General features: G+C 44.3%; 1 protein-coding gene across 2 annotated transcripts in view; it reads left to right on the top strand.

The window, feature by feature from the left end:
* The window catches only part of SUSD3 (sushi domain containing 3), a 74,039-nt gene that overhangs the window by 38,733 nt on the left and 11,612 nt on the right, over positions 1 to 23,694 (top strand). For both annotated transcript variants that reach the window (XM_029600866.1, XM_029600867.1), the window contains exons 2-4: positions 9,735 to 9,923; positions 14,782 to 14,929; positions 17,139 to 17,303. In XM_029600866.1, coding sequence (XP_029456726.1) covers positions 9,735 to 9,923; positions 14,782 to 14,929; positions 17,139 to 17,303 — 502 coding nt within the window. The remainder of the gene's footprint in view (positions 1 to 9,734; positions 9,924 to 14,781; positions 14,930 to 17,138; positions 17,304 to 23,694) is intronic.

Below are 23,694 nucleotides of genomic sequence, written 5' to 3'. Positions count from 1 at the left end.
GGGGAGTCATCTGTTCATTTTGGTGTGGACTGTGAGGTTCCTTGGATATCTCCTTTATCCCCTCTTTTTACAAACTCTAGGGTCAATCATCCAGAAGCAGGGGTTTACAGGATTCATTTACGCAGATATTCAATCGATGAGGAGGATTAATGATGGGTTGGATTTGATTTTGAAGTGGTTTGAAGTACATAAATTGTTATTGAACATGGGAAAAACAAAATGGATATATGTGGGGGAGGCTGAAGATCCATATGAGTCTCTCTGAGTATAAAAAGCATGGTCATAACCAAAAGTTTAAAGGTTAGGAACTTGGGGGTGTTATTGGATGCATCTTTGAATCTAACCTCCAAATTTCTATGGTAGCTCAGAGGGCTTTTTTTTAAGCTTAGGCAGTTGAAAAGGTTGTACCCATTTTTTGATGATCCAGTCTTTAGAGTGGTAGCTCAAGCCCTGATTTGTTCTTTGATTATTGTAACATTGTGTTAGTAGGTCCACCTAAAAAGAACATACAGCATCTACAGGTGGTACAGAATATGGCAGCCCATTTAATCTTTGACTGTTCAAGATGGGTGCAACATCTGTTAGCCCATCTGCATTGGTTACCTATTGAACAAAGGGCACAATTTAAGATGATTAAGATATTGCATGGGCAGGGTTCCCAGAATTTGCATGATAGGGTCAGGAGTTATTTTCCCAGACGAAATTTGCACTGTATGACTGCGGCTTTGGTTCACATACTTACCAACTAAGCAAGTTGTTCGCAAGGTGGCACATAGGAAGACAATGTTTTCAGTGTGCGGTCCTGAGCTGTGGAACATGGCTTCTTTGGAGGTGACAGTGGAGTCTAATTACCTGTCTTTTAGAAAGAAGGTGAAAGCTTGGCTTTTTCCATCTTTATCTGGGATTGTAGTATTTATGGTCACCATTTTGGCTGGATACTCTGAGGGGCGGAGGCAATAATGAGGGATTTATTTATTTTTGGGGGTTGGGGGAGGTGTTTCTTTTGTAATTTTATGTAGATTTTATTTGCATTATTATGTGGGGGTTTTTTTTTATTGTTAATGTATGGTGAATTATTGAAGTGCACCACTCTGGCCAGATCTGGTATCTGTTGAATGATATATTTATTTATTAATTAATTCTTCTATATCTGTGGTAGACTTGTAGGTAGTACTGTGGAGAAAGCCAAAGCTTACTGCCCAAGAAGGAATCAGCTTGTTTTCTGTATACATTAAGTCAGAGCCTGGGAAATATATGCAAAAAGTACATCAGATTCATGTTCTGAGGCTCAATTGTTGCGCTGGGAGGTGGACCCTTGGCCTAGTACAGGATTGGTAGGCTCCCTGGTCGGATCCAGAGAGCGCCTGCCACCAGGAGGCACAGCACAAGAGGCTAGCTGGAGCTTCACCAATAGCAACCCGGGGTTCCCTCAAGTTGAGCCCTTGGTTACCCGGGCCGCCTGGTCTTAGGTGGGCCTCGCAGGATCTCCGAGAGATGAAGTTCAGAGGTTCACTGAGCAACCCGGCTGTGTTTCCCACGCTTAGCCCTTTAAATTGAAGGAGGTCGGCTGCGCGTGCGGGAGCTCCACTGTGAGGCCTGCGATGTCGCCAGAGTAGGAGTGGGTCGAGGAGAGTGAAGAGGATGGCCGGGAGCTGCAGAGGAAGTGAGACCTGAGCTCGTGGACGGTCGGGAGAGGTGCGCAGGCCCGGCTGCAGAGCGTACGCAGCCAGGAAGCACAACATCAATGTGGCAATATCTATCGCAGAAAGACACTTAAATATGAGTTTTATTTAAGAGCAAACTCATGACTTCAGGAAAACAATGCTGCAATTCCATGAAATACATTTTGACCACAGAGTACATCCAGCAAAACAGCTCTTCTTTGCATTTTTCTTTATCAAATATGGTCAGCCTGATCAAAACACATTTGCAAAATCCTTCCAAGGATGTTATGTTTCAACTAGCTTTCAGTCGTAAAGGTTGGAAATTGACTTTAATGGGTGCTCATGTTTTTGATCGTAGAAGATCTGGAATTAAAACACACATATGGGTAACTCAAGAACATCTTATGAAAAGGTGCTATGTAAACCAGAAATACACTAACCAGATGGTGATAAAAGGCGGGGACTGAAAATGAACATGTTTGGCTAGCTCTTACTAGTTTGGCAAAAGCATACATGATCCAAGTGCATGACGCAATGGCCAAGGGCAGCAGTTCAGTGGCAGTGCTGTGCAAGGCTAACCTCAAGGATCAGCATTATCAGCAATGCTGTTTAACATTTATCTTACGCCTTTGTGTAAATTCTTATATCTCGCCATTAATTACAGAAGTTCCATTTTTCTTACTTTTCACATCATCCTGGTCTTATACTTCTGATTTTCTATCACTCTGTATGAACTCAGTAAAAAGATGACTTTCTCACAATAAATGTTTTTATTAAACATTGACAAAACCAAATTGATCTTTCTTATGACACTGATATTCTTTCAGTTTTTGCCTTTGGTGGTTGCTTGATCCCAATCTGGTGTAGTGTTAAGAACCTCAGCGTTGCCATCAACAATAATCTGTCTATGAAACCACACATCCAAACTGTTGTCAAACCTTCTTTTTTGAAATTACATCTGCTAAGGTGGCTCCGTCCATTTTCTTAACCCCCAAGATTTTTGCACAGTCCTCCTCCGTCCCTCATCTTAATGGGCCTCAACTACTGTAATGCTTAATATCATGGGCTTCCAGGGAATACTGTCAGGGCACTCCAGATTGTGCAGAACACTGCAGCTCGGTCGCTCATTGGTGCAGGGATATGAGATCACATAACAGCAGTCCTTTCCTTCCTGCACTGGCTACTAGTCCAGTTGCTTATTTTTTTTCAAGGTGATACAGTGTTATTAATACAGATTACTTCAACATAATTCAGTATCCTGAGAATATATCGGCCGCTTGCTTATTAAGATCAACTAACAAAAACCTGCTTGAAGTCTCTTCTATGAAATTTGTGTATCTTGATGTTATCAGGGAAAGGGCTTTTTCAGCTGTAGGCCCTACCCTGTGGAGCACACTCTGAGCATTTACGCATGATCTCATGTGTGAAATCTTTTAAAAAGGCGTTAAAAAACAGATTTATTCTGTCAAGCCTTCTATGATCATGTTCAAAACTGATGTGCTTTATTAATTCACTGATTCAGTTTTTATCTCAAAACCCATGCTTTCCATCTTGAGACTATCTGAGGCTTCCATGTAAGACCAGTACACTGGCTGTTTCTACTTTGTTTTTGCTGATTCTTATCCTGTGAAGGAGTTTGTCTTAGCCAATATGGCATGAAATGTGTTAATTGTAGTACCATAATTCTCTTTAGCTCATGTTGTTCTTGTTTTCTTAATCTCATATTCTTGAGCATCCAGACCAGTGAACTCTTGGGATTCTTCCTCCTTCAAGCAGATTGGGCAGAGCATTCGATTTCTCTCTGTGATGTCAGCTGTATATAGGATAGCCCAGCAGGGAGATTTTCAGTAGTCTCTGCCTCCAGCAAATGGTGAGGGGCATCCAGAACTACGTTGGACCAGCAGGAGAGAGTGTTAGACCCCCCAGGTCAATGGACCTCCTTAGGGATGGTTTCCCAGGAAGTCTGGACTGGGTGGGGAGCACCCACAGGACGACAGCCTCTGAAAGTTCTGCTCATCCCTCCCCAGGGCAGCCACTAGTTCAGGTCCTTTCGTATCCCGAAGCCGCAGTGAGTAAAAAAAGAAAAAAGGGGAATTGAGAGTTGAATGGCCCTTATGGAAAAGGGCAGGAAGTGTGCCAAGTGCGGAGCCAGGTGCGTCCCTAGTGTCACTGGCTCCTTTTGATGCAAATACAATGGAAAAAAGCAGGCCACGGTGAAGGAGGGAAGCAGAGCTAGCAGTAGCAATCGGTGCACCACTGCAAGTGCATCTCTCTAGCTGCTGTTGGAAGCGGTAGCAGGATGCTCACAACATCCCGGTGGCATCAGAGGGAGGAACAGGCCTGGCGAAACAAAGGCAGAGGCCGGGATCCCCATGGCAGGAGAAAGAAGGCGAGTTATCCTCAAACTTCAATATGGGTATGCACCAGGCATATTGCCAGATGAAGGGCAGGCAAAGCACAACAGACATTCCCATGAGAGAGAAGGCAAAGGCCCACTCCTTATGGGAGGGTTGGAGGCCCGATTGTAGAGGCCCCAGTTGGGGAAGAGGAGAAGTTGGAGACCTCTTCTCAGGAAAAGGTAGCCTGGGAAGAGGAAGATGAATTAAGATTCAGCTGTGAAGCTCTTTAGATCAGAAGAACTGGGAGCTTTGATAGCCAAAGTGTCACAAGTTTTAAGCCTGAAAGAGGAACAAATCAAGGATACTAAGATGAGGGGGAATCCCATTTTGATTGGAATAAGGAATCTAGCCAATGTCTTCCCTATCCACTCAGATATCCAGGATATACTATCAGCAGAATGGGAGATCCCGGAATCTAGGCTTAGGAGCCATAGGACAATGCAGAAACTGTATGTGGTTGATCAGCGGGATAAGGAGAGGTTCTTGAGCCTCCTAAAGATAGATGCGGCCATTTCAGTAGTAGCCAGGAAAACCATGATCCCAGTAGAAGGCAGAACAGCCTTAAGAGACCTGCAAGATAGATGGATAGGGACACTTCTAAAGAAGTGCCCCTATCATCTCTGGAGATTATGTGGTGAGAGCACTAGTTATTTGATCCCCAGGAACCAGAAAGAGCATGCCCTGGGGGAGGTGCCGTGGATCCAGGGCTAGTGGAATCCACAGCTATATTTATAGCAGATACTATGAACGACCTGACTAGGACCTCAGCTAAACAGGCCGCAACGAAGCTGTTAGCAAGGCGCTTGTTATGCATGAAGAATCTGGGCGGCAGATGTAGCCTCCAAGATGAGACTGGGAAAGTTACCCTTTAAGGGGAGACTGTTATTTGGAGAAGAATTTGAAAAGCTGATGAAGGACCCTAAAGTGCAAAGACTGCCAGAGGAGAGTCCTAGAAGATTTCCCAGATGTGAGCCATGGAGACAATGGCCGAGGGACTATAGGCAGACAAGGGCGGCTAGAGGCTTGAGTAGCTGTACTTGTAGTCTGCAAGAGAGAGTGCAGACCTTTGGGGTAATAGGTGCTTCCCCAAAGATGGTAAGGCCTAGAACCCTGCAGACAGTAAGCTACCACAGTGACTCAGAACTGGCCCACACTACTCTACCACCAGTAGGGGGGCAGGTTATAGAAGTTTTATCATCAGTGGGTCATAGTGACAGAGGACAAATAGGTCGTAAATATTATTCAAGAGGGTTATCAGCCAGAATTGAAGTTTCCCATAAGGGAATGCTTCGTGGCCTCACCATGCAAGGTAAGCAGAGGAGTGGCAGTGAGGCAAATATTGGACAGGTTACTTTAGCTACAGGCAATATCACTGGTGCCAGAGGAAGAGAGGGGTCCGGGAGTGTATGCCACGAATTTTGAAGTTCCAAAGAGAGAAGGAACATACAAGCTGGTGCTAGAACTCAAAGGAGTAAACAGAGCTCTAGTCATCTCTCATTTTTTGACCCTGGAGACAGTAAAGATGGCGATGCAGAAGGGAGAATTTGTCATCTTTAGACCTGGCAGAGGCATACCTATATAGTCCCAACAGAAAAGAATTTCAGCGATATCCATGATTCACAATTGCAGGGCAGCACTACCAGTTTAGCCACTACCATTTGGCCTGGCAACAGTGCCAAGGACCTTCACAAACGTAATGATAGTGGTAGCAGCCTTCCTGTGCAAGGAGGAAACCCATATCTGGATGATTGGCTCTTAAGAGCAGACTCAGCACAGCAAGGTTGCCTTGCAACCAAAAGAATCATATAGGTTTTGGAAGGATTAGGATGGGTGGTAAACAAGGCAAAAAGCCAGGTGCACCCGACAGACCCTGGTATTCTTGGGGGTTCAGTTCAACACAAAGAAAGTAGAGGTACGTCTCACAGAAAAGTGGGTAATGATCCAGGAGCAAATAAAGGACCTGCTGGGATTCACATACCCACTTGCCTGGAGATACCTGCAGGTGTTAGGCTCCATGGCCTCAACGATTTGGGGTAGTACCATGGTTCAGAGCCAGAATGAGGCCCTTGTAGGCCCAGTTGCTGGGGAATTGGTTGCCACAAAGTCAGGAATTCAACAAAAGGATCAGATTACCACAGCAGGTCGAAAGGAGTTTGTGCTGGTGGCTGAGCTCAAGCAATCTGATAGAAGGAACCAGCTTACAGATCCCACCATTAATAATAATGACAACGGATGCCAGTTGCCGGCGTGAGGAGCACATTTTCAGGGACAGGTAGCTTAAGGAATCTGGTCTCATCAGGAAGCAGCCTGTGCCATGAATTGGTGGGCATTGAGGGCCATCAGGCTTGCATTATGCCACTTCCGGGAGCAGTGCAAGGCAAGGCCATAGCAGTAGCCTACATCAACAAGCAGGAAGGAACAAAGAGCAAGCCACTGGCAGATGAGACAGCCCTAATAATGGCAATGGCAGAGGAGGTGTTCCTGGAAGTATCAGCGGTAAGTATAGCAGAAAAAGACAGAATCCAAGCAGACTTTCCCAGCTGCCAGAACTGACAGAGGAGGCCTTCGACCTAGTGGTAAGAGCCTGGGGGACTCCACAGTGGGACCTGATGGCCACAAGAAAGAATGCCAAGGCAAGGAATTTCTTCAGTTGCAGGAAGGAAACAGGCTTCAGGGGTGTAGATGTTACTAACACAACAGTGGCCAAAGAACAAATTGTTCTACGTATTTCCACCCTGGCCAATTGTCGGCAGGGTGATCACAAGGATATTGCGATACTCAGGCCTAGTCATCCTAGTGGCACCAAATTGGCCAAGGAGACCGTGGTATGCGGACCTGGTAGAATGCACAATAGCAGAACCCATCGGTCTGGGGGTGGTTCCAGCAAATCTCAGATAGGGATTGGTTGTGATGAAGAACTCACTTATGGTCTGGCTATTGAGAGGAAAAGATTCAAGCAAAAGAGATACTTAAGCCAAATAATCACCACATTAACATATGAACGAATTTGGAAAACCTTTGAAACCTGGTGCAAAGGAAGAAACATTGCCTCGAAAAAGATGGAAGCATCAGAGTTCCTGTAGGAAGGCCTGGACAAAGGCTTGGCAGTGAATACGTTTAAGAGTCCAAGTGGCAGCAATAGCATGGTTCAGGTGTTACCTCAGAGGCAGGTCAGTTGCAGCCCTCCCAGGTGTGGTACACTTTTCTAAAGGGGCGAAATGGATTTGCCCACCATGCAAACTGGTAGTTCCACCTTGGGACTTGAATTTAGTTCTTAAAACACTGGCCAACCCACCATTTGAACCACTACGGAAATTTCCCTGAAGGACCTGACGTTCAAGGCATTGAAACTTTCTAGCTGAGCTAACTGCTGAGTTACAGTCACTGTCATTAGGGACTCATACCTGTTTGTAATCCCAAAGATTAGGTCAGAGGAAAGGAGAGGCAGCAACCAAGTCTTCTATTGACAGATGGATTAAGGAAACACTTGCAACAGCCTACTTAATAAAGGGAAAGCCAGTACCAATGGCGCTAAGAACCCACTCCACAAAAGCACAGGAGGCATCATGGGAAGAATATAGGGCAATAGTGCCAATAGAAATCTGCAAAGTGCCACCTGGGCATCAGTGCATATGTTCACAAGGCATTATAGATTGAATTTGCATGAGAGAAAGGAGACCAGCTTTGCCATGAGGGTCCTCAAAGCGGCTCTGGGTATCTCCCACCCAAAATAAGGGGTTTTGGTAAGTCCCAAGGGTACACTGGTCTGACAGGAAGGTTCAATTAGATTCTTACCTACTAATTGCCTTTCTGGAGTCCTGACAGACCAGTCTAAATCCCACCCGGGGGGGGGATAGAAATATAGATAGATTATGTATGCCTTGCCCGACCTACCTCATCATAAACAACATTACAGATTCAGCAGTGGTGCTCATAGGTCAAGGACACAGTAGAGGGGAACTCTGTGGGGGTGTGAACAGATAGACACACTTCTTGCTTTATCTTCTTTTTCATTGTTTTATGATATTTTTGTTGCTTTAAACACAGGCAGAAAACTGTCTAGGCCATCAGGCTATTCTTTTCATTGAGATAATAAGTTCACCCAAATGCCTGGGAACAAAAGGCATCCGCATGCAGATGGGGAAGGACAGGCCAAGGAACCAGAAGGTAGTGGACCCTGAGAAAGGAAGCCAGGGGTTTGTTGCAGAAGAAAGTGGCTCAGATGCCTCAAATAGAAGAACAAGTTTAAAAAAAAAAAGGGTGAAGAGACGAATACAAGAGAGGAAGGAAGAAACAAGCTTTGGCAAAAGACTACTGACAAATCTCCCTACTGGGCCAGCCTATACACAGCTGATGTCACAAAGAGAAGTCAAGTGCTCTGCCCCCAGCTGCTGGTAGGAGGGAGAATCCCAAGAGTACACTGGTCTGTCAGGACTGCAGGAAAGGCAATTAGCAGGAAAGAATCTAATTGAACCTTCTTATTTGTCTTTTATCTGTCGATTTTACAAGTATGCATGTTTAAACATTGTAATCTGCCTTGAGGGATGCTTATGAGTGTGGATTATAAATTGTATAAATAAATAAAATAGAGGGGAGCAATGAGGGTGATTGCCCCAGCACCACAATGGACCTCCCTTTGGTGAAGTTGAATGATGTCACTGAAGCAGAGCATCAGGGCACTTGGCATTGGCTGGACCCACTCTTTCGTTTCTGCCCTGTGTCTGTCTCTTGCCCTGGTGATGTGCTCTTCCATGCATAACACCTAGGTTTGATTTCTGGGCCAGGACTCTGCTTGCCATACTAGCCAGAATTGGAGATGCCATGAAGGCAACATTCACAGCCCCTGAGGTATGCCAGATACATGTAGGCCAAATTCTTTCAAATCAGCGAATGGTAAATATATATTGTGCAAATCAGGGGTTCAAAGGAGAAATGCTTAAATAAAATTATTGTGCTTTGATGTACAGAAGGCCAGTGGAACCCACATATTTTGCTTAGATAGTATACAGGGCCACAACATGTTTGCTAATTAAGCTTAACAAGATTTCTAAGTTTGCAGATGGCATTAATTTGTTGGTTCAGGAAAATGACTCTAAATGTGCTGAACAATAAAGAGAATTCAGAGCACACAGTGGCACCAGGAATGTAATTAATACATCTTTAGTGATACAACCAAATGACATCATTTAGCCCATCATACGACTCAATTTGGATCAAAGAACTTGTGGGAGTGGGGGAAGCCTGGCTGATCTCTGACACGCTCTCTTCCCATAACTAAATGTACCCGGTAACATCCTAAATCAGGGGTAGGCAACTCCAGTCCTGCAGTGCCACAAACAGGTCTGGTTTTCAGGACGTCCACAGTGAATATGCCTGAGGTATATTTGCATGCACTGCCTCCATTGTTTATGGCCCTCCAGGACCAGAGTTATCTACACCTGTCCTAAATCATTCTTTACAAGTGTGTTTTAAAATATTTAACAAGTAGGTTTAAAATATTGTTTTGTTTTTCTTAGAAAATAGTATGTGTGTGCAGGCCCTTCCCTGGAAATAATGTTGCATGGCGCGCCAGAGAATGTTGCTTTCTAATTGGCTAGCATGATATGAAGCAAAGTCTTTCATGCATTTTGATCGTATGACATTGCTCTGCTCTTCTGGTTGTAATCTCCAGGTCAGTGCAGCCGAGTTATCCCTCCCGAACCAGGCACCTTCCAGATAGTTAGAGGAAATGGCACCACTATTGGCACAGTCGTATCGTTCCAGTGCTCCTCTAAACACCAACTGGTTGGAGAAAGCGTCATCACCTGTCTTTGGAAAGGAAATAGTACAGCATGGACAGCAGGAATACCAACATGCAAACGTATGTATTACTGCAAAGCATTTCTTTACGGTTGATTGGATTAGATTATCCAATACAAGAGTTCTCCACCTGTGCATTGGGAACCAAAAAGTAGGAAACTTAAAAGAGTAACAAAAATAATTGGTAGTTTTATGCACTTTATTAAAATTAAACAAATTTTCAGTTCCTGAAAATCTGAAGAGGTTTAGTTTCATAACATTTGCAACTATGGGCAGAGCTCTTGGAGTAGTAGTATGTGAGGTCCCGATAGGTAGTTCTCACCTCCCACCAGCAGGGGCCTATGTGGGCTTCCGAGACTAACTGGTCAATCCTCCCAGCAATTTGGCCTGCACTTCCTGCTGGTGTCCATCTTGTTTCCTATCTGAACATAGATATTCCAGGCTTCTAGTCAGCAGGTTGTTGAAACTTGGTTTTCATTCTCTTGTCCCCTCGTTGGAGATCTGCTTCCAGAGTTTGTCTTGCTGCATTGGCTCCATCAGATTCCATCTCATCTGGTCTTCCTATTTTTAGTTTGCTTGTGTTTCATACTGCTTTCCTGCTGAGTTCTGGTTTGGGGCCTATTAACTAAGCCCTACCAGCCACCATCACCTGAGAGCTCAACCCAAGGGGAAAGTGGCCATTGCAGACAGAATATGCCCTGCTGCTGTTCAAGTTCGAACCCATCTGATTCGCCTTGCCAGTGTACTGGCGACCCCGGCCTCGGGGTCACATTCCCGACAGATAACGCCATACAGCAGTATTCTCTCTCCCATCCAGTATCTACTTTCACATCCAATCTCCCAGCCAGTATACTATTCTCTCCCTTCCGCTCCTCATCTTCCAGTGTTTCTCTCAGCTTTTCTGTCCCTTATTCCCTTTCCTTGTACCTTTTTATCAGCAGCCCTCCCCATCTCCATTGCACTTCAGGACAGACTAAAAATAGGAAGCCTGTCTGTGCTACACTGCTGAAGTTCTCTGGTGCCCTTCAGCCCATTGGTCAGATATTTTAAATACCTGAAAGGTATTACAAATGCACAAGAAACCAACCTTTTTGAATGAAAAAGAAGCTGTGCAAATAGAGGTCATGATATGATGCTCCAGGAGGGTAGACTCGGGAAATAATTTTTTCTCAGAAAGTGTAGCGGATGCCTGGAAAACCCTCCCAGAGGAGATGGAGAAGACAAAAATGGTGACAGAATTGAAAAGAACAGAGGATCCCTTGTGGCAAAAAATGGAAATAAAGCTTTGAGGTAACCCGCACGGAGTGGCAGTACAATCCTAAAAAGAGGATGAGGGGGTGATCTGCAAAGAGCAGCAGTTATACCCTCAAGAGGATGAGGAGGTAACTTGCATGGAGCAGCAGTTACAATACTAAACCCCCTTGCTGGACAATTTGGATAGGCCATTTTGGTCTTTGTCTGCTGACGTTTACTACGTCACTATTCCACAGCCAGCCAATAGGCCATAGGGGGAGATGGGAGCAGTAGCCAAGGCAGAGCTGGCAGTAGGACTAGGCAATCGCCTAGGGTGCCGAAAGTGAGCGGGGCAGTGGAGTGGGAGGTAAGGGCAGCCATTTCGGCAAGAGCAGATGAGTAAGGAGATAGAGAATCACGTGACAATGTCACATGAAGACCACCTAGGGTACTGCAGACCCTTGCACTGGTACTGAGCCCTGAGGAACAGAACCCTATCAGCTCCTGATCCAGAGACGTGTAGGAGCCAATATTGGGGGTGGTCAAGTACCCACAGATCTGGCACTTGTACTTATGCTGCAACCCAGGTGTTCAGGCTAGCTCAGAATGTATTTGATGCTATCTCAAGGAGATTTACTCTTGTACACAATATTTTGGATGTCACTGAATGTTGCTGTATATAGGTTATAATTGGCAATTAGAAAGAGGTAACTGAAAAGCACTTCCCCAATATCCTTTTTCCCACCAGGAAAAATACTCCATCTCAAAGAGGGGCAGCTGAAAGGGTAACCCTAATGCTATCGATCAGAAGATTCCTATAAAGCCAACCAAAAGCGAATTCCCTTGTGCAGAAAAAATTTAACTCTGGACTTCTGAGACTCAGTCCTGAACCTGGCAATTTTCCCATGAGTTGAAAGACCAGTGCCCACTGCACCAGAAAGTCAACTTTTTCTCAGAGGAGCCACTGGCGTGAAGCACAAGCTGCTAAGAATGTAATTGTGCTCCTTCCTGAGAATAGATAGAAGGTGGCAGGTGTCAGCTCCCTGCCACATTTCCAGCTGTCATTCTCACAGAAAGCTCGCAGCATGACACGTGAATTATAGAAAGCAGTCATTTCAGAAGAGCTAATAAAAGTCCGGGAATTTCTATGGAAATGCATTTTGTATGAAGCATTAAAAGGTTCTGCAGTATTAACATGGATGCAGCAGGGTACAGCAGTCAGCATTTGGTTGAGGATTGAAACCAGCGTTCCCATTTTTGGCTAGCAGTAACAGTTGATGCTATATACTTTAAAGAAAAAAAAAATGTTAAGAGTTCATTTTACCTCAGCGTACATCTTGGAGAACTATACCCACCATGAGCTTTTCAAGCTATGTACAAAGTATCAAAGAGTTGTGCCCGTGAGTTGGGAGCAGCCATGTTGAGAACAGTGTTACAGATTTCATCCCAGTGGTATGAAAGCTAGTATGGACATGAGTGAAGTAGTTTCTAACAGCCAAGCCTTAAAGCACCTAAGTAAGGACAATATTTGTAACACTTTTACCTTGGTGCACCTCATAATCAGGCCGATTCAGTAAAGTCCGCGGGAGAGCGGACAAACGCCCGCTCTCCCGGCGCGCGCACCGGCCACTCGCCGGTGCGCGCGATTCAGTATGCAAATTAGGTGGTGCGGTAGAAACGGGCAAAAGGAGGCGCTAGGGACACTAGCGCGTCCCTAGCGCCTCCTTTTAGCCCGGAGCGGCAGCTGTCAGCGGGTTTGACAGCCGACACTCAATTTTGCCGGCGTCGGTTCTCGAGCCCGCTGACAGCCACAGGCTCGGAAACCAGACACCGGCAAAATTGAGCGTCCGGTTTTCCGGCCCATTTTAATTTTTTTTTTCTTAACTTTTTTTACACTTCTGGACCTCCAACTTAATATCGCCATGATATTAAGTTGGAGGGTCCACAGAAAAGCAGTTTTTACTGCTTTTCTGTGCACTTTCCCGGTGCTGGCAGAAACTAGCGCCTACCTTTTGGGTAGGCGCTAATTTCTTAAAGTAAAATGTGCGGCTTGGCTGCACATTTTACTTACTGTATCCCGCGAGCATACCTAATAGGGCCATCAGCATGCATTTGCATGTTGAGGGCGCTATTAGGTGCCGCGGGTTGGACGCGCGTTTTCCTCCCATTACTGAATAAGGGGTAAGGGAAAACGCATGTCCAGGGGCAGGCTAACAGTGCGCTCAGTCGGAGCGCACTGTACTGAATCGGCCTGAATGTAAATAATTATGGTTCCCTATTAGTAAAAGGTTTATTCTCACTGACCATGAGTGAAATGAGATGGTTTTGTGACTCATAAATGGCAAAGTCTTGATTGAACAAAGAGAATAAACAGTACATCTGGGGGTGGGGGAGGGGACAATAATCAGGTTTTTTCTTGTTTTTTGTTTGGTTTTTTTTATATCAGTAAATACAAGTTTACCCACATAAAAACAGGGCTGCTTGTCTCCAATCCTTCCTCCCTACCCCCACTTCCATGAAGGAGACCAAATGTATGTGCGCTGGATGTCAGCCATGCTGATCTGAATGGTGCCGGGAGGCGCAGTTGGGCTAGGAGTTTCCCTTTGAAATCCCCGTGCATATGTTCGGGTGCTTATTTTCTGCCTACTTCAAGTGCCGATGCACGTGCAAAGTAAACGAGTGGGCGCCCAGCCTAAACCTTTCCAAGGGCAGTCTCCATGGAGAGTTTCCCTTTGAGAGACCGTGCACAGGCTCAGGCCATCAAGCTCCCCACAGGGTTCTGTCATTGCCCTCCTGATGGAAAACCAGATGTGGTGGTGTTAAATCAACTTCTCAGGCTGCCCTTTGGATTTGATTGTAACCGTCGAGGTACCTTTCTGACGTCGTTGACCCCTGTGAAAAGCCACTGATGCTGTGGCATCCGTCGCATCTGATTGGCTGGAGGTGTTCTGGTGCATCATTGTGCTCCAGTTCCAGAGCAGCTCTTCTGATTTGACTCTTGAAAGAGTCCAGAATGTTCAGACCTGACTAACAGAACAGCTCAGTGCTCCCGGTCCTTCTGATTACTCTGTTTTCATTACTTGTGTCATAATTAAAACAGCAAATTTAAAAACAAATGTGTTTTGGGGTTTTTTTTAGCTCTTTATTTAAACAGCTAGATGTGAACATGATCAGATACACAAGAAAACTCCCCCCCCCCCCCCCCCCCCCCCACAGATGAAAAAACGAGGAATGGTTTTGTGGAGACATATTCCCCAACAGAAGGCCTCTTCTTAAACCATTCCCGGTTATTCACACCATATGTTTGGCGGATATCCTTGTTCACACCTGATTAGAAAACTTTCACTGTCATTTGCATTTGTTGTCATGACAGAGTGTCTGCCTGATACCTGCCTTCCAGCTCCTGCTCTGCTGGTGGGAGTGTTTGTGATTAATTGCTCTGACAAGTTTCTTGTGAACAATTCCTTGCTAAGTTATTAATAGAATGCATTTTAATAGCCCACTTCATGACAGCCTTAGCTTGAACAGGAGCCAGCATACCCAACATGGTTTATTGCAAGATCAGCTTAAATGTTAGTTTTATTATCACTAGCAAGAGTCTAAAGCATGGCGAGTGAAGCAGAATTTAATGAAAATCCATGAGGGGGACTTAAAACATTTCCATCTTTGTGTTCTTTTATTAATAGCAATTTCCAAATATGAGACTTTTGGATTTAAAGTGGCAGTCATCGCATCCATCGTAAGCTGCGCCATCATCCTGTTGATGTCTATGGCTTTTTTAACCTGTTGTCTTATCAAGTGTGTTAAGAAAAGTGAACGGAGGAAGGCAGGAAGGTAAGGAGTCATTTAATAAAAAATAAATACAAATTTTTCAGATAGCCTGGGTCATTGCAACTTACATGGATGCTTTTTTAGCATGCTTGCTTTAATCTACTTATCAAAAAGAAATTATATGAATAGCTTCTTTTCAAAAATTAGCATAAAGTAGACAGGGCTTCCACTATCTTGTGTGGGCAGCTGAAGAGGATAAACTAGCGCACATCTTTTTAAAAATGTCAGGTGCGCAGGCTGTTCTCCCCTAACCTAAAACCCGGGGATGCTTTTTTGCATTATAGCTAGAAGTACACATGCTGTGTTCTTTTGATGCAGGGATTTGGCAGCAGCCCTGTATCATTTCTTGGCTGCTGTGATAAGAGGGCAAGACCTTGGTTATTTAACTGATACGGTCTGATATTATGATGTCACATGGGCATGATGACTTCAAAAGCAGTTCTATCTTACAAGACATCTGGTGATCACAGTGGGTTATTCACACTGCTCCACAATTATGCATACTGTGAAAGTGTCTCCTGACTGCTGGCAGCTGTAAAGAACCTGGAAGAACTCACGAAAGGTATCCTACTCCGACCTTAGGGATATTAAACTAAAGCACTAAAATCACCACCTCCACTGCCCTGGGTGAGCCCAGACTTGTCAGATATTGGGAAGCAAGCAGAGTTAGATCTGGCTAGTGCCTGGATGGGCAGCCACCAGGGAAGACCAGGTGCTGTGAGCTGCAGAAGGCACAAGCAAACCACTGTTGTATCTTGCAAGAATGTCAGTCATATGATGGGCTATGATCACATGAGTCTATGAACAATGGACAAGCTACTTGTCCCCACTGCCACCATAGTTTGGAATAGCATGCTCCTTATACCAGCAATAGTTGCCTAAATTTTGAAGATGCCAGTATGGTACTGTATCACCTAATATCATTCTGCATGACCAATTTCAATGTTTAATGTATAATTGTTATAACACAACTTTTGACCATGAAGATCAGATGATAAGACTCTGACTGCATCCTGGTGTATTTTTATTTTAAAATACAAAAAGTCAAAACCAGGGAAGAGCTTACATACGTGGGCAATGAAATACTCTTGTTGGCCCTTTTTGTCCCTGTTCTAATTGAACCATTCAAGCATCCAGTTATCATTTGGAAGGGTGGCACCACAAATGTTGTGCCCAGCTAAGGAAGTGCACTGGAAGACATGCAGGCACAGCGCATGCCTACCACATGCTAAGAGCTCCAGTGTTGGACTTTCTCTGGGGGTTCTCTCTGCAAATATGTACTAAGGTTTGGGGACTGCACATGGGAAGTGAATTTCAGGGCTGTGCCTGGACAACAGTGTTGAGGTTTCTCGGGCAAGAGGGATTTTATTTTTTTTTTTTAATTTTTAGGAGGGATTTATTTTAACCCTAAGGAAGGTACTTTTCAAGGACATTACTCACAGAAATGACCTTCTACAAAATTGCCCACCCAGTTTGTGGGTAATCTTGCGTGCATATGTCCTGTTCATGGGTCAGCTTACTCGGACTGAGCGGAGGTGTTCCCAGGGGTGGAATTAGGGAGGGGTTTGCAGTTATGTGCACACTATTGAATTTTCAAAAGCGTCTGCATGAAGATTTTCACACGCTCATAATAGCAGGTGTAATTGTGTGCAGGTAAATTGGTGGGACAATTTTTCAAAATAGACCTAGGTGTGTAAGTCCATTTTTTAAATTGGTATAATATCTTACATTTTTTTTTTTCTTGGCCTCTCTTGTGCGGCTCTTAGAGGATGAGAGAGATTCTAAATGTATATTCACACCCGTTCTTCAACTGTTGTTAAAATTGCAACCTTTCATTATGAGGTGTTTGGCATCTCCTTGTGCATCATCTGGACCTAACTATATAAATGTCTTTGGGTCACTACTTCTGGCCATTGTTTCCTCGTAGATTTATTTGTGGAGCTGAGGTATTAGATAAGGAGCCATCTGCCTGAGTAATACAAGATTTTTCCATAGGTGCAAATTGATGAAAAACCTTTAGAATTCAGGCACCATATGTGTGAGTGTATTTAGCTTGATTGAAAGTATAGAGTTAGAGATAATAACATCTGAAGAAGTCTAATTCCTATAGATCTGTACTAATGTATGTATAATATTCTTGCAGATGTCACATCAGGTGTCATCTTTTGTTGCTGCTCTGTTTACTAGTTTTTAATCTCTTCTCTGTTGACAGAGATATGCAATTATGGCATCAGCTCGAGTGTGAAGAATTGGAAAATATGCAAGCTGCTTATTTTGGTTTTAAAGGACGAAATAATAATAATAATAAACAACTCAGAAATAAAGCCATATTTGATGAATGGGTCACCATGGCCTACGATAACCAAGGCTTCTGCAGGTAAGCTTATTAAAAATGCCATGGGTTATGTATGTGTGTGTGTTACTTGGATCTGGGTGTTCCTGTGAAGAAGTCTGCTGTAAAGAAAACCAATCACTGTGAGATCGTTTTTCAAAGGTTTAGCTCCTTTTATGCTCGGAAAATTAGAATTAACCTGCCTAATTTGACCATATCCAGTTAAGTGGACTTTTAGTCACCAGAAAGAAGGCACATGTTTTTGGCTGCTTGAAAAAGAGACATTCTGTCGAGAGTGGAGCATATTAGGGATGTGCATCGGGAGCCTGATCGTTTGCGCTTTTGGATTCGTGTAGCCACGGGAAAATCTCATTTTCCCGCGGATCGGCATTTTTTTTTTTTAGTAAAAAATCATTTTTCGGCTTAGTGCGCACTAACAAAAAGTAACAAAAAATAATTGTTTTTTGTTAGTGTGCTAACGGGAAAAATGATTTTCACGAAAATTCAGGGGAAAAAGTGTTCGTTTCTTGTTTTAACCGATATATAACAAATTAAGAAATATCGTACAATATTTCAATTCGTTATGATTCACATCCCTAGAACATATAGTAACATAGTACTGATGGCAGAAAAAGATCAAATGGTCCATCTAGTCTGCCCGGCAAGTTTCCTATGGTAGTAGCTGCCGCTGTGCAGGTTACCCCAAGCTTTATATATTAACAAGCAACATTTTTACTGAGTGAGGAGCCGTCTTAAAAATTCAAACATTGCTGCTTGACATGTTTTGCTTTTGAACTTGGCCGTAGCACCCGTCCTGTTCTTTTTCCCTTATGTCTGCGTTTCAGTACCCAAGACTGAGAAAGTCAGGGCCCATTTGATTGTCCTCTGAATCCAATTCCCCTTTTCCCTCCACGCCATCAAAGCGGAGAGCAGTTGCGTCAAAAGCATCAAAGCTTATTGGTTAAGGGTAGTAATCTCCATGCATATTGTTAAGAATAGTAATCGCCACCGAGCAGGTTACCCACAAATGAACCCTTTTCCTCATTTCCATCCTCTAGCCTTTAGGGATCCACAGTGTATATCCCATGCCCCTTTGACTGTTTTTGTTCTCACCACCTCTTCTGGAAGGGCATTCCAGGCATTCACCACCCTCTCCATGAAGGCATATTTCCTGACATTGGTTCTGAGTCATCCCCCCAGAGTTTCATTTCATGACCCCTAGTTCTACTTATTTCTTTCCATCAGAAAAGGTTTGTCGATTGTGTATCATTAAAACCGTTCAGGTATCTGAAGATCCGTATCATGTCTCCTCGGCACCTCCTCTCTTCCTGGGTGTACATATGCAGATCATTCAGCCTCTCCTTATAGGTCTTCCAATACAGAGCCCATTCCATTTTGGTCACTCTTCTTTGGACCACCTCCATCCTGTCTCTTTTTTTTTTTTTTTTTTTTTTTTTTTTAGATACGGTCTTCAGAAGTGAATTCAGTTCTCCAGGTGATGCCTCACCAAGGACCTGTACAAGGGCATCATCACCTCCCTTTTTTTTTTTTCTCTTTTACTGGTTATTCCTTTTTCTGTGCAGCCCAGCATTCTTCTAGCTTTAGCTATCACCTTGTCACATTACTTAATTACCTTCAGATAGTCAGACACTATCGCCCCATGATTCCTCTCCCAATCCATGTACATTAATCTTTCACCTCACATCACAAACAGCTCTTTTGAATTATTGCACCCCACTCTGCACTTCTTGGCATTGAATCCCAGCTGCCATACCTTTGACCTCTGTTCAAGCTTCCTTAAAACATGTCTCATCCTCTCTACTCATTCAGTCATGTTCACTCTGTTGCAGATATTAGTATTATCCACAAATAGACAAACTTTACCTTCTATCCCTTCTGTAATGTCACTTGCAAAGATATTGAACAGAACCGGTCCCAATACTGATCCCTGTGGCACTCCGCTTAACACCGTTCTCTCTTCAGAGTAGGTTCCATTTACCATCACATGCTGTCTCCCGTCAGTCTTCCAGTTTGCAGTCCACGCCATTGTCTTGGCCCCCACTCCCAAGCTTCTTTTTGTTCACGAGTCTCCTAAGTGGGACCATATCAAAAGCTTTACTAAAATGGTTAGTAACTATGCACATAGAGAGAAATTTAAAAAAAAAATAGGTTTGCCGCAAAGCCATATACTTTACATCATCATTTACTACCACGAGTACTTTTAGCCAAAATAGTAAACTGATTGTCAAACACAATGTGGTGAAGTAGCCTGGTGTTTTAGAGCAGTGGGCTACGAACCAGGGAAACCAGGGTTCAAATCCTGCTGCCGATCCTTGGGACCTTGGGCAAGTGTCTTCACTCTCCATTGCCTCAGGTACAAACTTAGATTGTGATCCCTCTGGAGACAGGGAAATACCTACAGTACCTGAAGGTAATCCATTTTGAAGTGCCTGAAAAGCAGAATATAAATAAAATAAGCAATGCTGGATTTGTGTGGGCTGAAAAGTACGGGTATACATTGCCAGTGAGACTCCCTACTGAAAATGTACCATTATGGGTGCAAGGCAGGTAAGTTTTAGTTTTATGTTGATATAATATGGTGCCAGAGGCCAAATGATGAGTGGCTGCACTGTTTCTGTTTGCATATGACAGAGCGCTGACCAAAACAGTGATGCGCTTCTGCTATGCTCGAGCATTGTTAGGTCATGCAAAACATGCTGCCCTTGGACATAGCAAAGGATTATGGTGGCCTTAACTGTGTCCCCCCCACCCTGAATGTAACAGTTGGCCTCCAATCGATGTTATTAGGACAGCTAGTATAGCAGTAGCAAGGAGCATTTTGCACTGTGCCCTTATGACATGCCCCATAAGAGGGCCAACGGTGGTCTGGAACACAAAATGCTCTGGTTCTAATTTAACAAGATTGAAAAGGTATACGCCTCGGAATACCCAAAATTTCCAGTGGTATTCTTTATATTGAGCATGTCTTCCGCCTCAGTCAACCAACCCCCCCAGCAAAGATGATGCCTGAAAACAGCACAGTAGGATTTAAATTCATCACTGCCTGGCACTACAAGGAACCACACATAGCAACTTATCTGAACCCTAAATACATATAACAGTGACAAGAATGGTGAGTAAAGAATTCAGGCAAGTATCCTAGCTGATAATTATATAAATAGGTGAAAGAAGCATAAGAACAACCCTAAGGCAACAGTTGATACATAAAATCGTGTCCCATGACAAAAAATCAGGAAAATATAGCCTGATCTGTCGCTGCAACGGTGTATACTTCAGCTACTGATGGACTCCAGAGCTTCCCATGTGAGACAATCTCTGGCCTTTGGTGTCCCTGATAACCTCATTGGAGCGTCAGTGGTGATGGGAATAGTGCCCATTGGCAGCAATGCTGCCTCAGTTGCAGAAGAGAGGGACCCTTTGTGGTCTAGAGCAAGATTTTGCACACCAGGCAGGAATAAGCTGAGTGGTGAGCTGCAGCCTCTCCATGGGGATGCAGTAGGGAGCAGAAGAGCAGACAACATGTGCTGTGGGCACGTCTGTGACAGCCCGAGTGAAACTAGGGGGACCAAAAATCTCACAAGCAGGAGGAGAGAGTCAGTAAATGCCCAGTGCAGCTGGGCTCTCCAGTGCCATCCTGGGGCCCATGCTCAGCCTTTGAGCCAAAAACTAAAACAAGAGGATCTCTGAGGCCAAGGAAGTAGCAGGCCTGGGCAAGCAAGCATCTGAGCCTGCTGAATCATCAGCAGAAATCAAATCACAAATTGTTAGCAGGGCAAGCTGCACCCTTCAGCTCAGGATGGGGAGAAAGGCAAGCAGTGTTGTATCCTGCTTCTTGGGCTAGGATTGAACAAGTGACCTGCTGCTCATGGTGGGAGAAAGCTACACTGACCATACCCAGCTTCTCCTGCCTTCTAATAACGTATCCCCTCCCTAATCTCCCAACACACCAGAGCAGAGATCTGGGGGGGTTTTAACCAGGGCACAGGTGCCATGCACTCAGACGCGGGTCTCTTAAATAATACGATGTACCCTTTCTGAGTAGCACATAGATTTACAGGTTCTTGTCCTCATCGGAGTTAAAGTTCCAGAAACCTTCAAAGGGAGTCTTTTGATTCATCTGTTCAGGCCTAATTTGCAGAGCAAAGAGCTAGCAGTAAGAAGAGATATGATCAGTGCTGACTGTGGAGGTGTAATGCAGACACCAGCAAGCAGCAGTCAACAAATAAATCATGAGCTGTAATTGCACAGAGCAGACAAGGCTTAAATACCCTACTGCTGCCCAGGTCTGTCTGCATCTCTTCGGCAGGAACAGTAGCGGAAAAAGCAATTATTTAACTCAGGCTATCATACCCATAGCTGTGGTGCTAGACAAGAGAAGTCAAAGAAAAATATTTAAAAAGTGTGTGTATACACATATATATATATATATATATATATATATACACACACACACACAGAGCTTCTGCTGATATAGATAGGTAATATATCTTTTTCTTCAAGTTCATGGAGCCTGGGGAGAGCTCAGTTAAAATCTGCAGAAAATTAGATCTTTGAAATCAACCCAGAAGAAGCCAGGAGGTGTCTCTGTGGGACTCTGCTACAAGTCACCATCCATGGAATGGTAGTAGAAAGAAACCCGGTACATGCATTTTACATGCGTCATACAATTGTCCTTTCCACTCCCAACAACTAGGATAATTAGTCAAGCAGGTTATAGCTGTCTTATTTTCTATTATTTCTTGCCTTTTCCAAACATTTTCTACTTTTCATGTCCTCAGCGACTTTATGTACTCGCTCATAAAGAGATTTGCATTGGCCCAGTGGCTGAGAGGACCTGGATTCACTTCCTGGGTCAGGTCATCTGCTTCCTGTGCCAGCTGGGGCTGGCGATGCAGCAGAGGAAGAATTCACAGCCCTTTGGAAGAGACATATGGTGACAGCTGATAGTTTGATTTGGGGCCCTTGATTTCAGAGTTCCAAAGCGCACTCTGGTGCGTGGCTCCCGGCCGAGGACTGTCACTGCGATGGCTGGACTGGAGTAAATTAGGAGAGGGCGGAAAATTCCCTGGTGGTTTCAAATGATTGAGCTGGAAGTCCAGAGGAGTTGAAAGAAAAAACAAAAGCAAAACTTGTAGCCGTATCGGTCCCTTGCTTAAAGACACAGACAGGCCATTGTGTGGTGCGTGGGCCAGCAAGGAAAAGGTTGTTAACAGAAGCCTTCTCAACGTTGGCTAGAATCTCACTGCAGATGTGCTGCTTTTTTCAGCCGGGCTCCCTTTGCAAAACACCGTCAGATTAGCCCCAGTATCCTAAAAGCAAAGATGAAGCCATCTCCTCTGTGCTGTGAAGCAATTGTCAAGCAAAGATGTAATAACGGGATTAAAATCAAGTGAGCATTCTTATTGTGATTTGCGCCGTCTGATTCCATCCATGTCAGCTCTGGTCAGGTTCCGGGGAACCAGTCCTGGCCTGCCCCCTCAGCCCCAGGAGCTCCCTGTGCTGACTGGAGAGACCAGGACTGGTTCATATTCACTGGCAATGCACGAGGAGCAACCAGGGTTGGCAACGCATGGCAATATTTCTTACCGTCTTCCTTCCAGGTTTTTACTGACAGCCTAACTTTTTTTTTTTTTTTCCCCCATGTATTTTATCATCACTATTTTGTGCCTGGCTGGACTACGTCGCGATTCATCCCTTTATTCACCCAGGCATAAATATTGCTGCCTCAAAGATCCAGAGCCCACACCACCTGAGACATAGGCCCCATTGTTCATGTTTTTACTGACATGAACTTATTTTTATGGCGATGGGGTTTTTTGTTTTGTTTTTTTGTGGCTGATAGTTGACAACCCTGGGAGTGACAGTGGGCCAGTCGCTAGTACTAAGTGATTACCAGCTACTAGGCAAAATGATCGCGTGAGACGGCCCTGCTCCATCATCGCAGTGAAGATGGAGCAGGGCCGCCTGGTTAGGACTGAAGTTTTATAAGCACATGGAGGAGGCTTCTGAAGGGAGATTCTTCATCCTTCTCTGTCCAAACAGCAGATGTGGCCTACACCACCTCAGCATTTGTTTAGTTTCACCCATAATGTAGCTGTTCTGGTCCTGAAATCTCCATAGGTTCTGAAACCATTTATAGGGCAAACAGTGAACTTACAAAACCTTGCAGGTTCCTCCTTCAGATATCATCAAAGGCTCATGGACTACTACATCTTTGTTGCTGGTCCTGTTTTAAATAGGTCAAACCTGCTAAGACCCTGCCTTACCCTGAATCACACTAAATCGCTATTCAAGGCACTCCAATAAAGAAAGTAATGAAAATTACTGGACCTAATTCTTCCATTCCTTTGCAAAATGAGAAATACACCTAGGATTAATTTTATTTTATGAATCTTTCTTTACTTAGAAAAGAAAG

The sequence above is a fragment of the Rhinatrema bivittatum genome, chromosome 4 (genome assembly GCF_901001135.1).
Source record: "Rhinatrema bivittatum chromosome 4, aRhiBiv1.1, whole genome shotgun sequence".
In the NCBI taxonomy this organism is placed as follows: Eukaryota; Metazoa; Chordata; class Amphibia; order Gymnophiona; family Rhinatrematidae; genus Rhinatrema; species Rhinatrema bivittatum.
The sequence above is the reverse complement of the archived record's forward strand: the minus strand, read 5'-3'. Positions and strand labels throughout refer to the sequence as shown.